This window comes from Eubalaena glacialis, chromosome 2 (assembly GCF_028564815.1).
Source record: "Eubalaena glacialis isolate mEubGla1 chromosome 2, mEubGla1.1.hap2.+ XY, whole genome shotgun sequence".
In the NCBI taxonomy this organism is placed as follows: Eukaryota; Metazoa; Chordata; class Mammalia; order Artiodactyla; family Balaenidae; genus Eubalaena; species Eubalaena glacialis.
In genome coordinates, this window is record NC_083717.1 from 36,000,407 (window position 1) to 36,021,385 (window position 20,979).

General features: G+C 38.1%; 1 protein-coding gene across 1 annotated transcript in view; it reads right to left on the reverse strand.

Annotated features, from left to right (window-relative positions):
* The window catches only part of ADAMTSL3 (ADAMTS like 3), a 374,428-nt gene that overhangs the window by 225,956 nt on the left and 127,493 nt on the right, over nt 1-20,979 (reverse strand). The window contains exon 5 of the mRNA XM_061179848.1: nt 7,317-7,362. Coding sequence (XP_061035831.1) covers nt 7,317-7,362 — 46 coding nt within the window. The remainder of the gene's footprint in view (nt 1-7,316; nt 7,363-20,979) is intronic.

The following is a 20,979-nucleotide window of genomic DNA, read 5'->3' on the forward strand; positions in this document are numbered from 1 at the left end:
TAGCCATTTCTTTTACGTGATGCATGTTGAAGCAAAGTGAGCCAGTTCCCACAGCAAAGAGCAACGAATTAGACATGAAAGGTCAGATAATAAAACATGGGTTTCAGCTGAAGGAGTAAGTAACCTGGGCTTCACTTTCTGATTCCCCGGGTCCAGGCCCTCAAGATGTGCTTATTCCTAAATTCCGCTAAATATCCACTCATACATCCTGTGAATCCCACTTTGCTTGAGCTAATTTGAGGGGGTTTCTGTTCCTTACAAATGATGATCCCTGATTAAGACAGCCGTATATCTAGCCCATGCTTTCTAGTTTACCAGGAAATATTACTGACATTCTCTCTTCACTACCACCCTTTGAGCGGGGTAGGTCAGGATTATCATTACCCTCATTTGTATAAATGGAAAAAACTGTGATACAAAAAGTCTTTAGTCGCTAGCCCAAAGGCATACAACTAGAGTATGACAGAGCCAAGACTGATTCCCAAAGAAACAAGCATTCCATTATATGATACTGCTTTCTAGTAATCTTGGGGGACATTGACTACTTACATTAAATGCTTTCATTTACATGGCATTCTTCCACTGTCAACACTAAGTCTGTCTAGTCTGGTTCAGATGGGTTGCATGCCCTGGCTCAAGCCAATCTAGGGATTCTTGTGTCTAAAGTTTAGTTGACATTTAGGAAGCTTGGATGCCAAACATCCATCTGCTTTCCTTTCCCTGAGAAGCATTTCTTCATATTAGTTAAGTTCAAGACAACACTTATTTATTAAATATACTTTATGGGTTTTGCCTAGGTGACATGCTGTAAGGAACACAAAAGAAGAATATAATCCATCAGTTACCTAGCGAGCTTGTTATCTTATTGGAGATGTAGCATCTATGTGCATGGAATACACTGAAACCATGGGTTATTTATTACTGGTATTTGTAGACTTACAGTAGGACTTTGCAATGAAGGAAATAAAATTGTTATCCAAGAGTTAAATTTAAAAGTGAATAAATGGAGCTAATAAGGAAAGAGTAAATCTAATAAGGAAACAATAGATCCTAGATCAGGAAGACTTGACTCAGTCAGGAGTGGGTAGCCAGCCTGGGAGGCATAGAAAAGAAGAAGAAGGAGGAGAGGGATTAGGAGGAAGAAGAGGAGGAGAAGGGGAAGAGATAGGGGGAGGGGAAGAAGGAGAGGGAGGGGAAAAGGGAGTAAAGCACAGCAGATAACAACCAGCACCCATTCAAGGACCATTCTGAAGACAGGGGTCTCCTTTCCTCCTTAAAACCATGAGAATACATAAACCTGTATGGACAACTTAGGCAGAGAAGCCAAGACAGGAGGATTATCTAAGAAACTGAGTATTTTTATGCAAGAGAGACAGACCATTACCTAAGAGATGATTTATATAATAGGAGTGGACCAAGCTTTAATTTGGGTTAGGTATTTAATTTTCCTCCTAGATAAGCAGTGAGTAGGGACTCAGGAGAAACACGATTTCTGTAGAAGCAAATTTGAACATTTTTTCTTCATATCCATGTTATAGTATGAGTTAAATTTCGTGATCCTCTTATATAACAAATGCCAAATTTTCTAGCATAAAAATAAATTATTGTAGGTGGCTACTATCAGCTAGAATAAGCAAATGACGCATCATGAATAAGTGACATTTCAGAAGGGATCTGAAGGATGATGTGATGTGAATAGGACAAGATATGAGAAACGATATAAGCAAAAAAGAAACAGCAAAAATAAATTCAGTATCTATGAGGCACAGCCTTGTCCAGCCAGGGTGAAACTTGTGAGTTGAATAAGATGTAAATCTCACCATCTTTTGGAGGTCCTGAAATGCAAGTAAGGGGAATTAAAAGCAATAGGGATCCACAGAGGGGAGCAATATTAAAAAGGGACAGAATAGGTAGCATTTTAGGAGGGCCAGTATGGTAGCAGGATGGACTGGAGTTCTGCAGATAGATATGAGACGAAGTGGCCCTAGCCCAGAGTAGAAGAAATGGCAACGGAAAAAAAAAAAAAAAAAAAAAAAAACCTCTAAGAGAAAACTGTCAGAAATTAGCCATTCATGGGATCCAGAGTATAAAAGATCTTTCAAGGGTCACATCAAATGTCACCTCTTCTGGAAAGTTGTCAGGGAGCCCAGGGACCCCACTGTGCAGAATTAACCATGCCTCCCTCTGTGCCCATATAAAAAATGTGTTCATGCTACAAAAATACTCTTACCAAATTATGATACACTTATTTTTTAAAATATGTTCCCTTTGCTTTCTTCCAGCTTTACCTTTAATTTCATATACCTTGGTATAAAAACATACAAGCAGTGAGTGAATTCAGGCATTAGGCCTCCTTGCTGACATGCATGACTGCCCTTGGAACTTCTCCACTTGCTCTATATACCCCTGATAAGGATAATTCTTTCCTGAGGCCTCTGGGGCCCAGCCCTGGCTGGAAGAGCCCATGCTCAGTGTTGATCAGAGGGTCATGTCTGAAGATGGCGGTTACCTGGAGCCCCAGTACTGCACATAGGCATGTTCTATTCCCCTAACCTTCCCGGCCCTTCAGCCCAAAGCCCCATCTCCCCTGACAGAATGAATGCAGGGAGAGCCGCTGAACCGATGCCTGATTTCTCAGGGAGGGAAGTGTGGTCCTCGTTTCGTGGTCATGCCTCCCACTCTGCCACATGAAGCATGGGTTCCTGCATACCACGAGTGGAATTTCTTTGTCTATGAGCTCTGAATGCACGTCCCTAACACATCCAGACTCCATAACAAAAGAACTTTCAATCGTTCCTTGAATGCCTGGAACCTGCTTTTTTCCCAGGTTCCCTGTCTTCCGCTGACGTGGGCAGAGGTCAGAAATGTAGCTGTCAGGGTCGTCAAGCCAGATCCTCCCCTGTGTTGGGGATCCCTCCTGGGCTGCTGGAGCAGAAGGCCCAGGGGCATGGAGGACATCATTTCAGTTGCCTCTGCCTTCAGCTCCCTCCCTGCCCTCCTCTGACCTTTGTCCCTGGCCAGCTGTGAATATTCAGAAGGCCCTTCCTACTGTTCTTGGGGTTGAAGTTTCTATAATGGTATCGGAAAGTGTAATGTTCCGCCAATTACCTCTGCAATTCATGTGCTCCTGGGCTGTTAGAAGTGACCTTGCTATTGTCTGGGTGTCATGTCATTATCTGACAAAGCTCGAGACCTCTTCACACTTCTTTCCAAGAAGCATGATGGTGTAGCAGAGTGATCAAGAGCACACACTTCCAAGGAGCCTGGAACCTGACTGCCTGGGATTAAATTCAGCTCTGTGATCCTGTGCAGGTTACCTAAATTTCCTTCTCTGTAAAAGTGGAGACAAAAATAACACCTACTTTGTAGGGATTATGAGGATTAAATTTATTTATTCATGAAAAGGCACTCAAAACAATGCCTAGCATTTAAGAAGTACTTAATAAATCTGAGCTATTATTGTTGCTATTAATATTATTACTGATCTTGGTTAGGGGTTAGAAAGCTGATACACATGTGACAAACTCCATGGTCCAGTCCGGAGGCTGAGAGCCTGAGCCTTCAAATAATCACGTGGAGGAACAGAAGAATTAGCAACCTCGGGAATAGGACTGAATGTCAGGTCTCTGGGGCTCACCGGCGGTGACTTCTGCTTCTCCGTAAAGCACACTTCACCTCCCTATGTGGCCATTGATGGTGACATCCCTTGGATGGGAATGGGAGATCTTGCACTCCCATCAGATGGGACGCTCAGGTCCCCAGAAGAATAGGTGTGAGCATCTTTGAATCACGAAGCAAGTTTCCCTCGAAAGAGTGCCTGACCTGGGAATCACTAAAGGCAGCTTCCTTCGAAAGAGTGGGTGATGAGCCCCATCCCCAGGGAAAGGGGAGCCACTGACTAGTGAACGAGCATGGCCCATCTTCAGTGAGGCCATTGGAAGGCAGGGAGAAGCAACATCAGGGCTCACAACTCAGTTCTCTCCCCACTTGAGATAGGCTGCAGAATAGTTCCCTCTCCTGCTCTCTGGACTCCTTGCGGTGATAAGAGAGATGAAGATTTCAAGAGTCTAAATCCCTAACTAATAAAGCAGGAAGCATCTCCAGTAATTATATGTAAAAAAAGAAAAAACAAGATGTGACCATATTCATACACTGAGTTCACTGTGGTTACATCCACTTACGGCGCTTGACGCCCTTGAAACGTTTCTATGTTATATTCCACGGAATATACCCGTATAATCACTCCTGTAAAGGAACAGACTTCTTACAGATCATGGGCACTGCAGCTGGGACTGCCTTTATCCACATCTGGTCTACAGTAGGGCTTGAGTATCACGGCTGCAGACGCTTGGCGCATGGAGATGGAGGGGTGCCCTGAACACTACAGATGTGAAAGACCTGCCACAGGGCTCCCTTATTTCCCTGTAAGGAATTTTGTTGGAAACTCTGCACTTGCAATGGCAAGCATAGAAATTAATGTCATTTTCTTATGAAATCTCTCTACGGACTCTCTTAGGACTCCAACTCTGAGAAATAGAAAAGGGCGAAATTTACACTGCTGTCCTCCCCCACTAGCTCCCACCTCCTAAGCATCTATTTCTCACCAGCCTGGAGGTTTTAAAGGTTTCTGCAGACTCCTCTGAGGGACCATCAATTAGAGACCGTGTGTACTCCCAAGACCCTCGGAGCCTCAGGGGCATCAGATCTTCACTCAAGCGCACTAAAGTTCTAACCATTGCAACTAATATGCACCAATTTTAGTAGATTACATTTTTTTCTCTACATTGCATGGCTCAACACTCCTAGACCCTTATCACACTTGTGTTGAAAAGAGCTGCCTTTCTGAAACTAGCTAGAGCAGAGTCTCACACACACACACACACACACACACACAGAGAGAGAGAGAGGAGAGAGAGAGAGAGAGAGAAAGAGAGGGAGAGAAACCCTAGAATGAAATCTCAGAATGGAACTAGCTAGAGCAGTCTCTCTCTCTCTCTCTCTCTCTCTCTCTCACACACACACACACACACACACACACACACACACACAGAGAGACAGAGAGAGAGAGAGAGAGAGAGAAACCCTAGAATGAAATCTCAGAATGTAATATCTTGATCTGGACATTTAAAATGAATTCTCCTAGATAGCTTCACAGAGTATTCCTTGATAGCATACTGTTGTGAAATTTATTCTGGAATGACTGCAAGGAATTTGCCAGACCAATTTGTCTGAGAAGCCGAGCTGTCCCATTGTGTTAATCAGAATAATGCACCCTCCCCAAAGATGGTCACAACCTAATCCCTAGGACCTGCGAATAGGTTACCTTACATGGCAAAAGGGGCTTTGCCCAAAGCATCCTTTGACTAAGGTTAAGGACCCTGAGAGGGGGAGATTATCCTGGATTATCCAGGTGGGCGAACCTTGCTCAGCTGTGATCACAGGCAGATGTGACTACATAAAAATGGACAGAGAGATGCAATGTTGCTGGCTTTGAAGTTGGAAAAAGGGGCCACAAGCCAAGGAATGTGGGCAGCCTCCACAAACTGGAAAAGACAAAGAAATGGATTCTTCCCTAGAGACTCCAGAAGGAATGCAGCCCTGCCAACACCTTAATTTTAGCCCAGTGAGACCCGTATCAGAATTCTGACCTCCAAAACTGTAAGATAATAAAAAATTTGTATTGCTGTAAGCCAAGTTTGTGGTAATGTGTTGCAGCAGCAATTAAAAAATAAAATGTACCCAGGCAAAAGGTAGTAGATGGAAACGTCTTGTGTGTAAAACCCTGAGGCTGCTAATACATCCACGTGCTGGTGTAAGAATGAATGCTAGGGGACTTCCCTGGCGGTCCAGTGGTTAAGACTCCGCGCTTCCAATGCTGGGGGCACGGGTTCAATCCCCGGTCGGTGAACTAAGATCCCACATGCTGTGTGGTGAGGCCAAAAATAAATAAACAAAATTAATTAATTTAATTAAAAAAAAAAAAAAAGAACGACTGCTAAACTCTGCTTGTACCTAAATGCCAGCCTGTGTCTGTGCTCGGTCAACCTCTCTCCCTCCTTCATCCCCACCTGGATTCCAGCTCATTTAATTGTGCACCCACGCACATGTGTATCTCTCGATTCCTCAAGTCCATCCTGTCACAGGACATGTGAAACCTATTTGCTTTGTCTCCCAAAATCCCTCCTAGGACATAGTGGACACAAATCTGGCTACCTCAGGGCTGGGTGATATTGGATTTTGAGTGCCCTATAAATAAGCACGATTTTTCCCACCAAAGTTTGAGAGAGAAACATTTCTGCTTCGCCACTGATTAAAATAGACTGAAAACGTGGCTTGAGCTCCACAGACAAAAGGTGCTGCTAACACTGCCTATTTTCCACTCCCCAAGTCTAGAGCTTGAGGCTGTCCAATGAGGAAAAGTTTTGGGTCCATAGCACAGAAATGCTTACCCAGGACTGCTGTCTCACACTGGCCCAGGACAGAGAAGGAACAGAGATGGGCAGTCCCTCCAGTAAGTGAAACATTTAAAATAAATGATATAGCTAATTGAGAAAAACTGATTTTTTAATAAAAAACCTAAATCTCACTTAGATCTTCAGATTTTTAGAATTTCCTTTGAATTCCTGTCATTTTGATTCAGGTATACATCACAAACAACCAAAATGTTTTACGTGGAAAATAGGATTGGTGCTTTCTGACATTTTATCTTGCATTGCACATTTGTATATTTGAATTTTAGTTTTTGTTTGTGTTGATCACTGTAGAATGCGAGCAAGGTTTACAAACTCTTCCTCAGGTGTGGTTTTCTTGAGTCACCTACAGTACTCCTTAACACATTTTGCAGGGAGCGGGACAGGTGTTTTGGAGCAGGAGAAACAGCACTAGACAAGTTCAAGTCTGTACGCTTCCTATGCGGCTTTTGGAAAATAATTTCACCTCCCTCGGCCCCAGTCCCCTCATATGAAATAAAGAAATAACCACACCTCGTATGCCAACATCTCGGAGACAGTTGTGAGGGTCAGGTGAAATCCTACACATAGAGCACTTTGAACTTTGAAGGCATTTACAAGTATTATGTATTGTTTCTATGAATTCAGAAATTGTTAAATGCTTACCAAATTAGATCATACATGTGAAGTGGCCTAAAAAGGTAGTATAAATGGCAGGTATGAGATATACAAAACCTGTTGTCAATTAAATGAATATTCAAATTTTCCACAATGAGTACCAAGAGGCCATTAGCTTTACGGTACACAATAACTTCAAACATGAACATATTTTATGGGATTATAAATTTTTTTACATACAGAACTTACATGATTGCTGCATGTCTTGTATCGAATATTCTGCCCTTCACAATTCCTGAGGAAAAAAAAGAAAATAAGGATTTCATGGAAGTTGCAAGCAGGAAAAAAAAACAAGTGAAAACGAGGCACACGTAAAACTTTTATTAGTGCCCATTACCTCAAAGATTCAAAGTTTAAATTCTAAGAAATAACTTTCAAGGATCAGGAGGCCAAAAAGTCTCATGGAAGTGTCACATTAAATACAGTGAATTCTTTAGTTGAATTAATGTAATAATATTACTTAAGCACAATTTTTACCCCAGGGTCTATATAACCACTGAAATTAATGTATACTGTGTGTGTGTGTGTGTGTGTGTAATGTGTGCATATATGTTTTCTTTTTCTATGAAAAAGAAGGTAAAGCTACAGGCAGAAGTATTTGTGTAGCACGTCCCTGTAGGGGAATTTCTCTTCCTCACTCACTGAGGTCACTAAGTTAGCTGGGCCCTCTATAACCTCCCTCTCTAATCAGTACAATGGTCTCTGTCAGAAATTTGCCTGAGGCAATGCTTATATTTTACTTCAGCCACCAGCCTTATTAAACAAACGCTACAAAATAGTGTTGGGGTGGATTTCTTAGGACACCGATCCTCTAGGATCTGAAGTCATATACGCATGTATGTATATGCTTGAGAATCCTCCAGGGATGACCACACACTATCCTTCCCTCCAACCACTTGCTTTGGGACCCAGCCACTCATCTTCCAGGCAAGCTTTCCTTTTGGATGTTTGGAATTCCATCTGGCAGGTCCTTTCCTCAGTGCAGTGCTTGCTGCTCTGTATTTTACATTAACTCCTTAAAGATAATTCATCTGTGAATGGGATCTTTCCCAGTTTTTCCATGGAGTTATGTTTTTACCCTTTATATGTCCCTGGTCAATTCAATGGCAAATTTGGAGCAAGAAAAGCTAAACACAGGCTTAACTCGCCATCTTGAATTAAAAGTCAAGCGTTAATTTGTTTTAGAATAGTTAGTCCTGGAAGAAGAGAACTTTTTTTTTGGCTGTGTTGGGTCTTCATTGCTGCGTGGGGGCTTTCTCTAGTTGCGGCGAGCGGGGGCTACTCTTCGTTGCGGTGCGCGGGCTTCTCATTGCGTTGCCTTCTCTTGCTGCAGAGCACGGGCTCTAGGCGCGAAGGCTTCAGCAGTTGTGGTGCTCGGGCTCGGTAGTTGTGGCTCGCGGGCTCTAGAGCACAGGCTCAGTAGTTGTGGCGCACGGGCTTAGTTGCTCTGCGGCATGTGGGATCTTCCCAGACCAGGGCTCGAACCTGTGTCCCCTGCATTGGCAGGCTGATTCTTAACCACTGTGCCACCAGGGAAGTCCCTGGAAGAAGAGAACTTTTAAAAAGTGGATCCAAAGAGATCCTTTTTTGCTGGTGTGATTTAAATATGAGCCTATATGAAATGACTGAACAAGTCTATTTCAGCAGTATATAACTCACTGCACATACTTTCTGACGATTCTATTTTTATCAATTACAAAAAGAGTAAGTGAAAACTACTAATGTGCCAAGAAGTATAAAGGAGGAAAACCAAGCATTAAAAATCCCATCATTGGGACTTCCTTGGTGGTCCAGTGGTTAAGAATCCGTCTTGCAATGCAAAGGACACCAGTTTGATCCCTGGTCGGGGAACTGAGATCCCACATGCCTCTGGTCAACTAAGCCCAAGCGCCGCAACTACTGAGCCTGCTCGCTCTGGAGCCCATGCGCCCGTGGCAACTAATGAGCCTGCATGCCACAACTAGAGAGAAGGCAGCGCACCGCAACAAAGAGCCCATGCGCCGCCACAAAAGATGCCGCGTGCCACAACTAAGACCCGACGCAGCCAATAAATAAATAAATAAATATTTTTAAAATCCCATCATCAAGACCTTTACCCTTAATAATCTGGCATTTCATCTTCCAGTGTTTCTGCCCTGATTTATTTACCGTTGTGAAATCATACAGCCCATTCAACTTCATATTCATTTTAATCTAATATTATAGCCTTTTCCCATTTTATTAATAATTCCTTGGAAAAAAATTGTTTAATGACTACATAATAGTCCATAATACAGACATTACTTTTTTTGTAGTTTTGAATTTGAATTTTTTTAATTGTGGTAAAATACACGCAACATAAAATTTACCATCCTAACCATTTTTAAGTATACTCTTCAGGACTGTAAATATATTCACATTGTTCTACAGACATTACCTTTTGTGGGTATTTGTGCTGCCTCTTCTTTTTCCCTACTTTTAAAATTTACATACATTAAAATTCACTTTTTGGGGGTGCACAATTTCATGCGTTTTCACAAACCCATACAACTGTGTAAGCACTACCACAATCAACACGTGGAACAGCTCCATCGCCCCATAAATGCCCTCCGGTTGCTCCCTTGTAGTCAACGTCTCTCCACCCTCAGCCTCTGGCAACCACTGATCTGTTTTCTGCCCCATTAATTTTGCCTTTTCCAGAATGCCATGTAAACGGAATCATACAGTGTATAGTTTTTTGAGACTGACTCCTTTCACTTAACATAACACATATGAAATCCACCCATGTTGTTGCGTGTATCCATAGTTCGCTCCTTTTTAACTGCTGAATAGTATTCCACTGTGTGTATGTACAACAGTTTATTTACCCATTCACCAACTGGATATTTGGGCTGTTTCCAGCTGTTAGCAATTATGAACTAGAATGTTGTAAACATTCACATACAGGTTTTGTGTGAACATAACTTTTCATTTCTCTTGAGCAAATACTAAGAAGTAGGATTGCTGAGTCTGCTTATTTTATATAATAATCCTTTGCTAAACATCTTTATGCTTTCATTTTTGTTCACATGTAGGATACATATCTAGAAATGGATAACAAATGTCATTCCTTTTATCTTATGACTTCTTCATGTATGCGTTTTTAACTCTTGCTTGGCTAAGTATTATTTGATTGGTTGTTTTTTCAAGAAGGGTAAATGTCTCCCATATTATTATTAAACTTTGTATTTCACATAGGAAAGCCAATGCAGCAAGATATATTACTGTTTTCATGTTCCTTTTTCCTCAAAACTGTAGACGTGCTTTGACATTTAGACTCACAGAAGAGAAGTCTGATTTTTATTCTTTTGTACATGTGTTTTATTTTTCTGCCTGGAAGCATATAGTGTTTTGTTTTGTTACTATTTGAAGTAAAAATTATAGTCAGGGTGTACCTAGTTGTGTGTTTATTTTCATTGATTTTGACTAAAAATGGTTGGTCTTTTTGACTAGAATACTCAAGGTCTTTACTTGCAGTGCTGCATATTATTCTCAGATTATAATTTTGATTACTGCTCTTGTTCCAAGAATATCTGTAATTCTTAAGTTAGAGTTCCCTTTCTCTGTTCCTATTATTTCCTTATTGATCTATGATTTTCTCTAATATACATCTCATTTGTTTGACCTTCTCTTATACTTACAAGAAATCTCCTACAGATATCCCTCCACATGACTGATTTTCTTTTTCCTGTAGTGATTATTTTGTGTTTTATTGTCTGGTATGCTTTTTTTTTTTTTCGGGCATGCCACGCAGCTTGCGGGATCTCAGTTCCCTGACCAGGGACTGAACCTGCGCCATGGCAGTGAAAGTGAAAGCCCAGAATCCTAACCACTAAGCCACCAGGGAACTCCACTGATACACTTTTGGATACTGCTTTTTCTTTCTTTGCAATCCTTCTTAAACTCATCCTTCTCCATCCACATCTCATACCATCCTCACCTTACTTTCTGCTCCAATTGCATCATGTACCTCAGTCTCTTCATATCTGTTTTCTGGGAGGTGCAGTCCCTATTGGGATTTAGAAAGTATACAGGAGAAAGGCATTTTGGAGTGAAAAGAACAGCACTACGGCTGCCTCCAAAAGCATTACCTAAATGATACTTAAATTTCTGAACTGGAATACAGACAAAGTGTCCAATTAGTTGCCTCTTTTTAATATAGTTCTCTTGACTTGTAGTTTAGAACATCTTCCTAGATTATCGCAATAGTTTGACCCAGTCTTAGTATTTTCTAACACTGTATATTTCCATCTTTGTGACTCATCAGAGGTATAGGACTTTGAAATTTATTAAACTCTCAGCCAGGCTACATTAAATTTTAAACATTCCAGAAGCACCAAACTGGGAGTCTGGCAGGAAAAATTTATTAGGGTGGAGAAGTCTCTCTCTTGGTCAAGAGGATATGACTCCATTCTCCTGGGAAACAACAGCTATGCCAGTGGACAAGGTCATTTACTTACATGACTTATTTCATTGTGCTTATTATGTGTGGATAAAAGAAGAAAATAAATTACAGAAAATGTGAAAGGGTAATTTGAAGTACTCTGCTTTTTTTGGAAAAGCCCCAATTGAGGAAAGCAGCTAATAGGTTAGTCAAGTGATAACCAAAATCTTCTTGTATTATGCTGACTTATAACCCTAAAAAGCTTTTGATTCCAATTTCATGGGGGCAGGTAAATTACAAAAAACATGGATTAAGAGAGTATTTGAATTGATCTAAATACTGGAATACAAAAACTGTGGAAACTTACAAAGAATGACATTTTCTTTAAAAGTGTATTAGAACTTCAGAAATAATTTTTCAGATGCATTTTTACTAACTGTTTAATTTTAGTTATTTAAATGAAAAACAAAACCAATTATGAAAAATTTAACACTAAGAGAAAAGAACATATTTGCTGATGGCAGCTTGTGTCTCAGGCCTGCCGTGTAGACCATATGGTCGTAGTCTACACCCCACTGCCATCTGCTATGTCCTAATTGTGAGGCACTAACTTGCATCTTGAGTGTTGGGCCTGAAAATCTAAACCCAAAATGTAAGTATATCTCTACTAAAAATGCCACTACAACTGCAGCAAAGTGATATGAAAAAAGGAGCATTTCATTTCATGAATTCTCAAAATATAAAGTAGCATTTTGGACTCATTCCTTCTCCAATGACTTCTTATGGTGAACCTACTCTGTCCTAGGATGTGGATATAAAGATGCAGTAGGATTATCTCTCAATTCCCTTAATAAGTCAGCAGTAAGGTTTTTTTTTTAACCCAACCATCTGGTGGACATTTTCCATGTTCTACTTCATTTTGTCCAACCTAACACACTGAACCCACTGACTGGCCTCTACTGATGTGGAATGCTTTGGTTACAATTTAGTGTGAAAATGAATGGCCACTTTATGAAACAGGCATAAAATGAAATGCAAGTTATCTTAAAGTTAAGGACACTGGAGTCCTAATTCCCCAAGCAGGAACCTGCCAGCTTATTCTGGAAATAATTCCTTTGGCTCAAAGCAACTGAGCTGCAGAAATATTACTTCCAAGTTTTTAATTCCATTCTAATTATTATTTGCAAGAGCTAATGGTTATCAAAAGTATATGAAAATTCAAGAGCATCATTTCACAATTATGTATTTTCTATCCATTACAACATTCATAACACCCTGAAATTGAAGATTTTTGAAGCCATAAATTTATGAATATATAAAAAACATATGTTGATTCCACATGAGGATACATTAAAAACATTAATAAAATTTCCCTGGAGTTTATAGCAGTATAATTTATTGCATTCATTTGCTGATGTACTGACTCAAATACTAGTGTCTTAAAAACTAAGAAGCATGTGTTTTAAAGAATAGAAATATATTAATTTTTTAAAATAGCAGTTAACTTAAACCTGTCTTTCCCATGGCTGGCACTTGACTAGAATATCAAATTGCAAATTTCTGCGAGAGAAAGAGACATTCTGGCTGGCGTATGGTTTACAGTGCAAAAGAACTGAGTGTGTATTTAAATGTAATCAAATTCTGAAATAACTTTATCCACAAAGAAATAAATGAGCAAAATAGCCACACTCACCCCCTTTCCTAAATCATAAATTTAAAGGGGCACACTGATAAAAAGAGAAGGCATTGAAAGGCCTTCTAAAGCTTTGGGAGAGCTTTTTGTCTGGTTTTTATGTAACCACCTCCACATACCTCTTCCAAGAAAAATCGACCACAAAAGCTCAATATTTATGAAGAATTTAATGAGTCTCTAAAGCTGTTCAAGGATAAGGAGACCTGATAAGCTTTCCAAGGGAAGTAGGTTTCCTTCTTAACAATCACAGAGTACTTCCAAAATTACAGTGAAACGTCTCAATATGGGAGTGGGTATGTAAGGTTTGGGGCTGCCTAAAAGGTGGGGAGCAGGAAAGACAGAATTATTAACAACCCTACTGCCTTTCCTTTGAAGTAATCTAATTTAATTTTTATGCAGAGAAATAACGTTACTGTCCCTGTTTCTTATCAGAATCATGGAAAGAGTGGGTGCACCACAGGCCTGGCCTTATGCCAGGAACCAAGCTGGAGAACAAATATTGCCTCACCATACACTTTTCTTAATGTACATACCTCAGAACACACTATTCTCTCATTTAATTTTTTTCTTATATTTGGTTTAAGATCTTCCTAGCTTCAGATATGTATTCAAACTAGATGAGCTCAGGGAGCAAGCAAAAATTTGGAGATTCCCAGGCCTAAAGGTAAATTTTAAAATATAGGTTAAGATGTGTACATAAATAGACTAAAGAATACTGCGTAAGTCCTAAAAATGAAAAAGTCAAGCAAGTACTACTTCAGGAATGGTGACTCGAAACACAGTAGCAATATTTAGCATAGAGCTGTTTTGGGGTTCCTACAATTATTTTATTATGAAATGTTTTAAGTCCAAAAAAAGGTCAGGAGAATGATGCAAACTCATGTACACACCAGTAAGCATCATCATTTCTTGAAAGTTGTCTTCAGATTTATTTTTAAGACATGTGTCATTACAAATATGGTGGAAGCCCCCCGCCAAACCTCCTCAATCTTATTCCCCTGCCTCCCTCCCTTTGGTTAGAGGTAACTAAGTAAATGGTATCATAATCTACATAACCTTTCACAGCTTGATTTTTTTTTGTCCCAACACTATGTTTTTGAAAATATCCATGTTGATAGACGCATCTCTAATTCATTCATTTTTATGGCTCTAGAGTAATCCAATTTATAAATGTAGCTCAATTTATCAATTCTTTCTATTTTTTATTGATCAATTTTCCTAAAAGTCTATGAAGATTTAGGTTGGTTCTGCAATGAGCAATCTTATACAATCACCTAGGGTACATTTGCACACGTTTCTCTGGGATATATACCCTAGTGGGACTGTTCTGTTGTGCGCATTTACAGCTTCACTAGTACCAGATAATGACAAACTGCCCTTTAAAGTGGGAATACCAATTTTCACCCCCATTAGTAGCACAGAAAAGTTCTTGTTTTTACACATCCAGGGCAATATTTGGCATTTCTAAACTTTAAAAAGTTTCCCAGTCTGAAGAATATGAAATATCTCACTTTGTATTTTTTGCATTTTTTTTTGTTAGTGAGGTTAATATTTTCATTTGTTTTTGACTATGCAGGTTCCCCTTCTGTGAATTTCCTGTTCATATCCTTTTCCCATTCTTCTACTAGTTTGCTTTGCTTTTGTTTTATTGTATTTAAATATCTCAGACACTAATCCCTTATCGGTTATATTCATTATCAAGATTTTCTCCCATTCTATGCTCTTCTTTTGGTTTATAGTATATATTTTTACAATACAAAGCCTGCTTAAACTTATAAATATTTTCCTTCCCAACTTATGCTCTTTTTGTCTTAGTTAAGGAATAATTCACTACCCAGAGATCATACAGATATTCTCCTATATATTCTTCTTCTAAATGTTTTCAAGATTTGCTTTTCATAAGTAGATTTTAATCTACCTGGAATTTATTCTTTAATAGATTGACATTTTCTAATATTTTTCCTTTGGATATTAATAATCATATTTGAACCTCATGTATTGAATATTCATCTTTTCTCCACCATTTTTTAAATTGTGGTATAATTGGCATTAACATTAGATTAGTTTCAGGTGTAATTACACAAATTTTTCATGACATCTTGAAATCCTACATATGCATGTTTCTGTTTCTGGGCTCTTGATTTTGCTACATTGGCCTATTTGTGCCCATCCTACCACTATAGTTAAATTTTTTTTTTAATGTTAGTGTTTGGGCAAGTCTTTTGTTCTCCTTCAAGATTGTTTTTATTATCTTTGCATTTCCATATGACTCTTGAAATTACATTTAATTTAAATATAATTTAGGAGAAACTGGCATTTTTATGATATTGAGGCTTCCTAATATGAACATATTATATATCTCCATTTATTTAGGTGAGCTTTTAAATATTTCATAAAGGCCTTGTATATCTTTTACTGAATTTATTACAAGGTACCTTATATTTTTTAAGTAGCAAAAACGGTGTCCTTTTGAAATTTGCTTTCTTATTAGTTTTTCCTACTGTGTAAGAATATAGTTGTTATTTGTGCACTAACTTTGTTTCCAATAATCTTAATGAATTCTTTCATTAGTCCTATTATTTTATGTGTAGATACTCTTGGATATTCTGTCTAGACAATCAGGTAGTCTGTGAATAATGAGAGTTTTGCTTCTTCCTTTCTAATCATTATACTTTGTATTTCTTTTTCTTGCCTTATTATACTGACTAGGACCTCATGTACAATAATGAATATAAACAATGACAGTAGCCATTCTTATCTCATATCTAATGTTAAAGAAAATGCAGTAACATTCTATAGACTAAGAGAGTACATCTCTATTCCTAGTGTGAGAAGATTTTTCATTTCAATTATGAATGTGTTCATTTTATCAAATGCCACTTTTGCATCGATTTAGATAACTGTATGACTTTTCTCTCTTAAATATTCCATGCTGTGCCTGCTGGTGCTTATTCATTGTAAATATTTCCATGTGTATTATCTATTTTAGATTGCAAGCTTATCATAAGCAGGGCTCTATTGATAGGGATAGGAATCCTATACAGCCTGGCTTGGTGACCCGTCTCTCCACATCTTTTACTACTGCAGTAACCTCAGGGCTGTCAAGGGTAACAAGACTACTTTTCATATTAATTTCTCACCTCAAGGCTTCCACAATCAAATGGGATATAAATATCCAACTCAATATATACAACATATGTAGATCAATATGCATGCACCTCAAATTCTTGGGCGAGTAGGTCCATTGTTCCAAAGTGGAAAATTTTTTTCATTTGATGTTGAGACCAAGATATTTAAATTCCCTATGTTGGTGTATGGCTTTTATTTTTTTCCAGTCCATCTGTTTAGTAAGTATATAGACCTCAACAGTCCTGTCTTTAAATTAGGGCTGGAGTTCCTATACTGTGCCTCATATACACACAAGACTTGATCTCCTGTGACTGTGAAGGAATTAAAACTCAAAAGCCTGAGTTCTAGAGACCAGTAAATCCCATCTCCATCCCCAGGGTAGGGACAAAATCAGTTATGCACTTACTGGTCTGGCCCTCAGTTTCCTCTTTGTTTTTTGGCTCTGTAGATTTCATTTAATTTCTTGTATGTTCAACTTTACTGTTTTTTTATTAAGACAATTTTTTTAGAACAGTTTTAAGTTCACAGCAAAATTGAGGGGAAAGCACTGATATTTCCCATATATCACCTGCCCTCACACATGCATAGCTTCCCCCATTATCAACATTCCCCACCAGAGTGGTGCCTTTGCTACAACTGATGAACCTACACTGACACATCCTAATCACCCCAAGTTCATAGTTTACATTAGGGTCCATGCTTGGAGTTGGATATTCCATGGGTCTGAACAAATGTATGACACGTGTCCATCATTATGGTATCATACAGAGTATTTTCACTGCCCTAAATATCCTCTGTATTCCATCTACTCATCACCCCCACCCCCGACCCTTAACCCCTGGCAACCACTGATCTTTTTAATGTCTACATAGTTTTGCCTTTTCAAGAATGTCATATAGTTGGAATCATATAGTATGCAGCCTTTGCAGATTGGCTTCTTTCACTTAGTAATATGCATTTAAATTTTCTCCATGTCTTTTTATGGCTTGATAGACCATGTCTTTTTTTTTTTTTTTTGACCATGTCTTTTTAGTGTTGAATAACATTCCACTGTCTAGATGTACATTTTATTTATCCATTCACCTTACCGAAGGACATCTTGGTTGCTTACAAGTTTGGCAATTATGAATAAAGTTGCTATAAACATCTGTGTGCAGGTCTTTGTGTGGACACAAGTTTTTAACTACCTTGGGCAAACACCAAGGAGCATGAACACTCACTCATATTGTAAGAGTATGTTTAGTTTTGTAAGAAACCGTCTTACTGTTTTCCAAAGTAGCTGTACCATTTTGCATTCCCACCAGCAATGAATGAGAGTTCCTGTTATTCGACACCCTCACCAGCATTTGCTGTGGTCAGTGTTCCAGATTTTGACCATTCCAATAGGTGTATAGTGGTCTCTCGTTATTTTAATTTGCAGTTACCTGATGACAGATGATGTGGAGCATCTTTTCATGTGCTTATTTGCCATCTACATGTCTTCTTTAGTGAGGTATCCGTTAATGTCTTTGCCCAATTTTTAATTGGGTTGTTTGTTTTCTTATTGTTGAGTTTTACAAGTTCTTTGTATATTTTGGATAACAGTCCTTTATCAAATATGTCTTTTGCAAATATTTTCCCCCAGTTTATGGCTTGTCTTCTCATTCTCTTGACATTATCTTTTGCAGAACAGAAGTTTTTAATTTTAATGAAGTTGGCTTATCAATTATTTTATTCATGGATCATGCCTTTGGTGTTGCATCTAAAAAGTCACTGCCATACCTAAGGTCATCTAAGGTTTTCTCCTAGGTTATCTTCTAGGAGTTTTATAGTTTTGTGTTTTGCATTTAGTTCTTTTATATATTTTGAGTTAGTGTAAGGTTTGTGTCCACATTCAGTTTTTTGCATGTGGATGTCCAGTAGTTTTAGCACCATTTGTTGAAGAGACTATCTTTGCTCCATTGTATTGCCTTTGCTCCTTTGTCAAAGATCAGTTGACTACATTTATGGAGGTCTATTTCTGGGCTCTCTATTCTGTTTCATTGATCCATTTGCCTATCGCTTCAAGAATAACACACTGTCTTGATTATTGTACCTTTATAGTAAGTCTTGAAGTCGAGTAGTTTTAGTCCTCTGACTATTCTCCTTCAATATTGCGTGGACTATGCTGGGTCTTTTGCCTCTCCACATAAACTTTAGAATCAGTTTGCTGTTATCCACAAAATACTATGCTGGGATTTTGACCGAGATTGCACTGGATCTAAAGATCAAGTTGGGAGAAACTGACATCTTGACCATATTTAGCCTTCCTATCCATGAAAATGGAATATCGCTCCATTCAACTTTACCTAAAAAAGATTTATGTCCTATTTTACCTGGCCTTTCTAGGTGTTTTTTTAAATAAATTAAATACTTTATTTTAAAATAATTGTAAATCACATTGATTTGTAAGATAATGAAAAGAAATCCTATGACCCTGTTTCCCCAAATGATAACATCTTGCAAAACTATGTTACAGTAACACAACCGGGATATTTACATTAAAACAGTCAGAACACAGAACACTTCTATTACCCCAAAGATCCCTCAAGTTGCCTCTCACAGTCATACCTTCTTTCCAACCACCCCCAACTCTTCTTTAATACCAAGCAATTACTGATCTGTTCTCCATTTCTATAATTTTTGCCATTTTAATAATATTATATAAATGGGATCATATGGTATGTAACCTTTGGAGAATGGCTTTTTGTACCTCAGCATAATTCTCGGAGATTCATCCAGGTCATTGCCTGTATCAGTGGTTCATTTCTTTTTACTGCTGTGTAGTAGTCCATGGTATGGATATACTATAGTTTGTTTAACTAGTCACCCACTAAAGGGCATCTGGGTTGTTTCCATTTTTTGGATATTATGAGTAAAGCTGCTAAAAACATTCAGGTTTTCTGGGAAAACAAGTCTTCATTTCTCTGGGATACATGCCCAGGAGTACAACTGCTGGGTTGTATGGTAGTTGCTTGTTTATTTTTTTAAGAAACTGCCTGTGGCTGTACTATTTTACATTCTCACCACCGTGTATGAGTGATCCAGTTTCTCTACATTCTTGCCAGAATTTCATGTTGTCACTTAAAAAAAAAAAAAAGGTATTCTGATAGGTATGTAATAAATAATGTCTGATTGTGGCTTTAATTTGCATTTCCCTAACAGCTAGTGATAATAAGCACATTTTCATGTACTTATTTGACATGTGTGTATCCTCTTTGGTGAAATATCTGTTCAGGTCTTTTGTTCATTTTCTAATTGGATTGGTGTTTTTTAATTGTTAATTTTTTAAAGTCCTTAATATAGATCCTAGTCCTTTATCAGATATGTGGTTTGCAAATATTTTCTCCCATTGATCTAGGTGCCATTACCACCAATACCACAGTTGTGATTACTGTAGCTGTATAAGTCTTGATATCCGGTAGACTGATTCCTTCTACTCTATTTTTTTTCAGAATTGTTTTAGGTATTCTGTGGCTTTGCCTTTCCATATAAATTTTAGAATAATCTTGTTTAATCTACATAAAAAAATCTTGCTAGAATTTTGAGTGAAATAAACCTATAAATCAATTTGAGCCCAGCTTTCTTCCCCACTTGGTTCCTAGAATATTGGAATCAGAGGATCTTTGAGAAATCAGAGCAGCCCAAAGTAAAATACCTAAAAACATCATCAGGCAATGAGATAGACCAGCCACATCTCCTTAAAATTAAGCTAGCAACTCTTTTCCTTAAACATGAACAACAACAACAACAACAAAACAAAACAAAATAAGGATCACCAGAAATCTTCGAAAGGTCTCTAACATGAAATATAGTGACAAAAACAAAACAGAAAATAGTAATTTGGAAAGAATTGAGACTATGCAGGGAGAAGAAAACTCCCCCAAACCCTGCCCCACAAAAGTCTTTTTATATGCTCAGAGATAAAAGAGAAGATACTGCATCTGAGAATCAGGGACAGACTGCTTTTTTAAAAAAAATAATTCAAGGAACAAAAAATATATAAGAAGAAAATAGAGAAAGAGGAAAAAAGAGAGAGATAAAATACTTAGAGAATTGGAAAATAAGATTAGGCAAATCTCCCAGAAAGTAGGGCAAATGGGCAAAGAGAGGAAAACAGTAAGTCTAATATCTGAATAATATATACATAAACATCTTTTAAAAAATAATCAACAAAAATTAAAACTTTAAAAAAATATCTTCATCAAAAGTCTATATTCTCCAACATAGCTTTCAATATTCTTCATAAAATTACGCATCCTTACCTATCCCACAGACCCATACTGTAGTCAAGCAGGCTTTTTTAATCAGTCTTGGGATTTATTAATTCATTCATCTATTTATTTATGGAATAAAATATACTAAATTTCCTCTACACATCAGTAGTAATGTTGGACACAGAATAAAGAGAAGAAAGACACCATCTATGCCACCTAAAATGTTTTTTCAGTTGTGGAAATAGAAAAATATAAAAACAACACAATGAAATAAACACTCTGATAAAGGTATGTTCACAAGATCCTATAGAAACACAGAAGAACTGCACCTAACCTAGTAAATGGTAGAAACTGCCAACAAATGCTTTAAGGAAGAAATGGAGATTCAAAGGA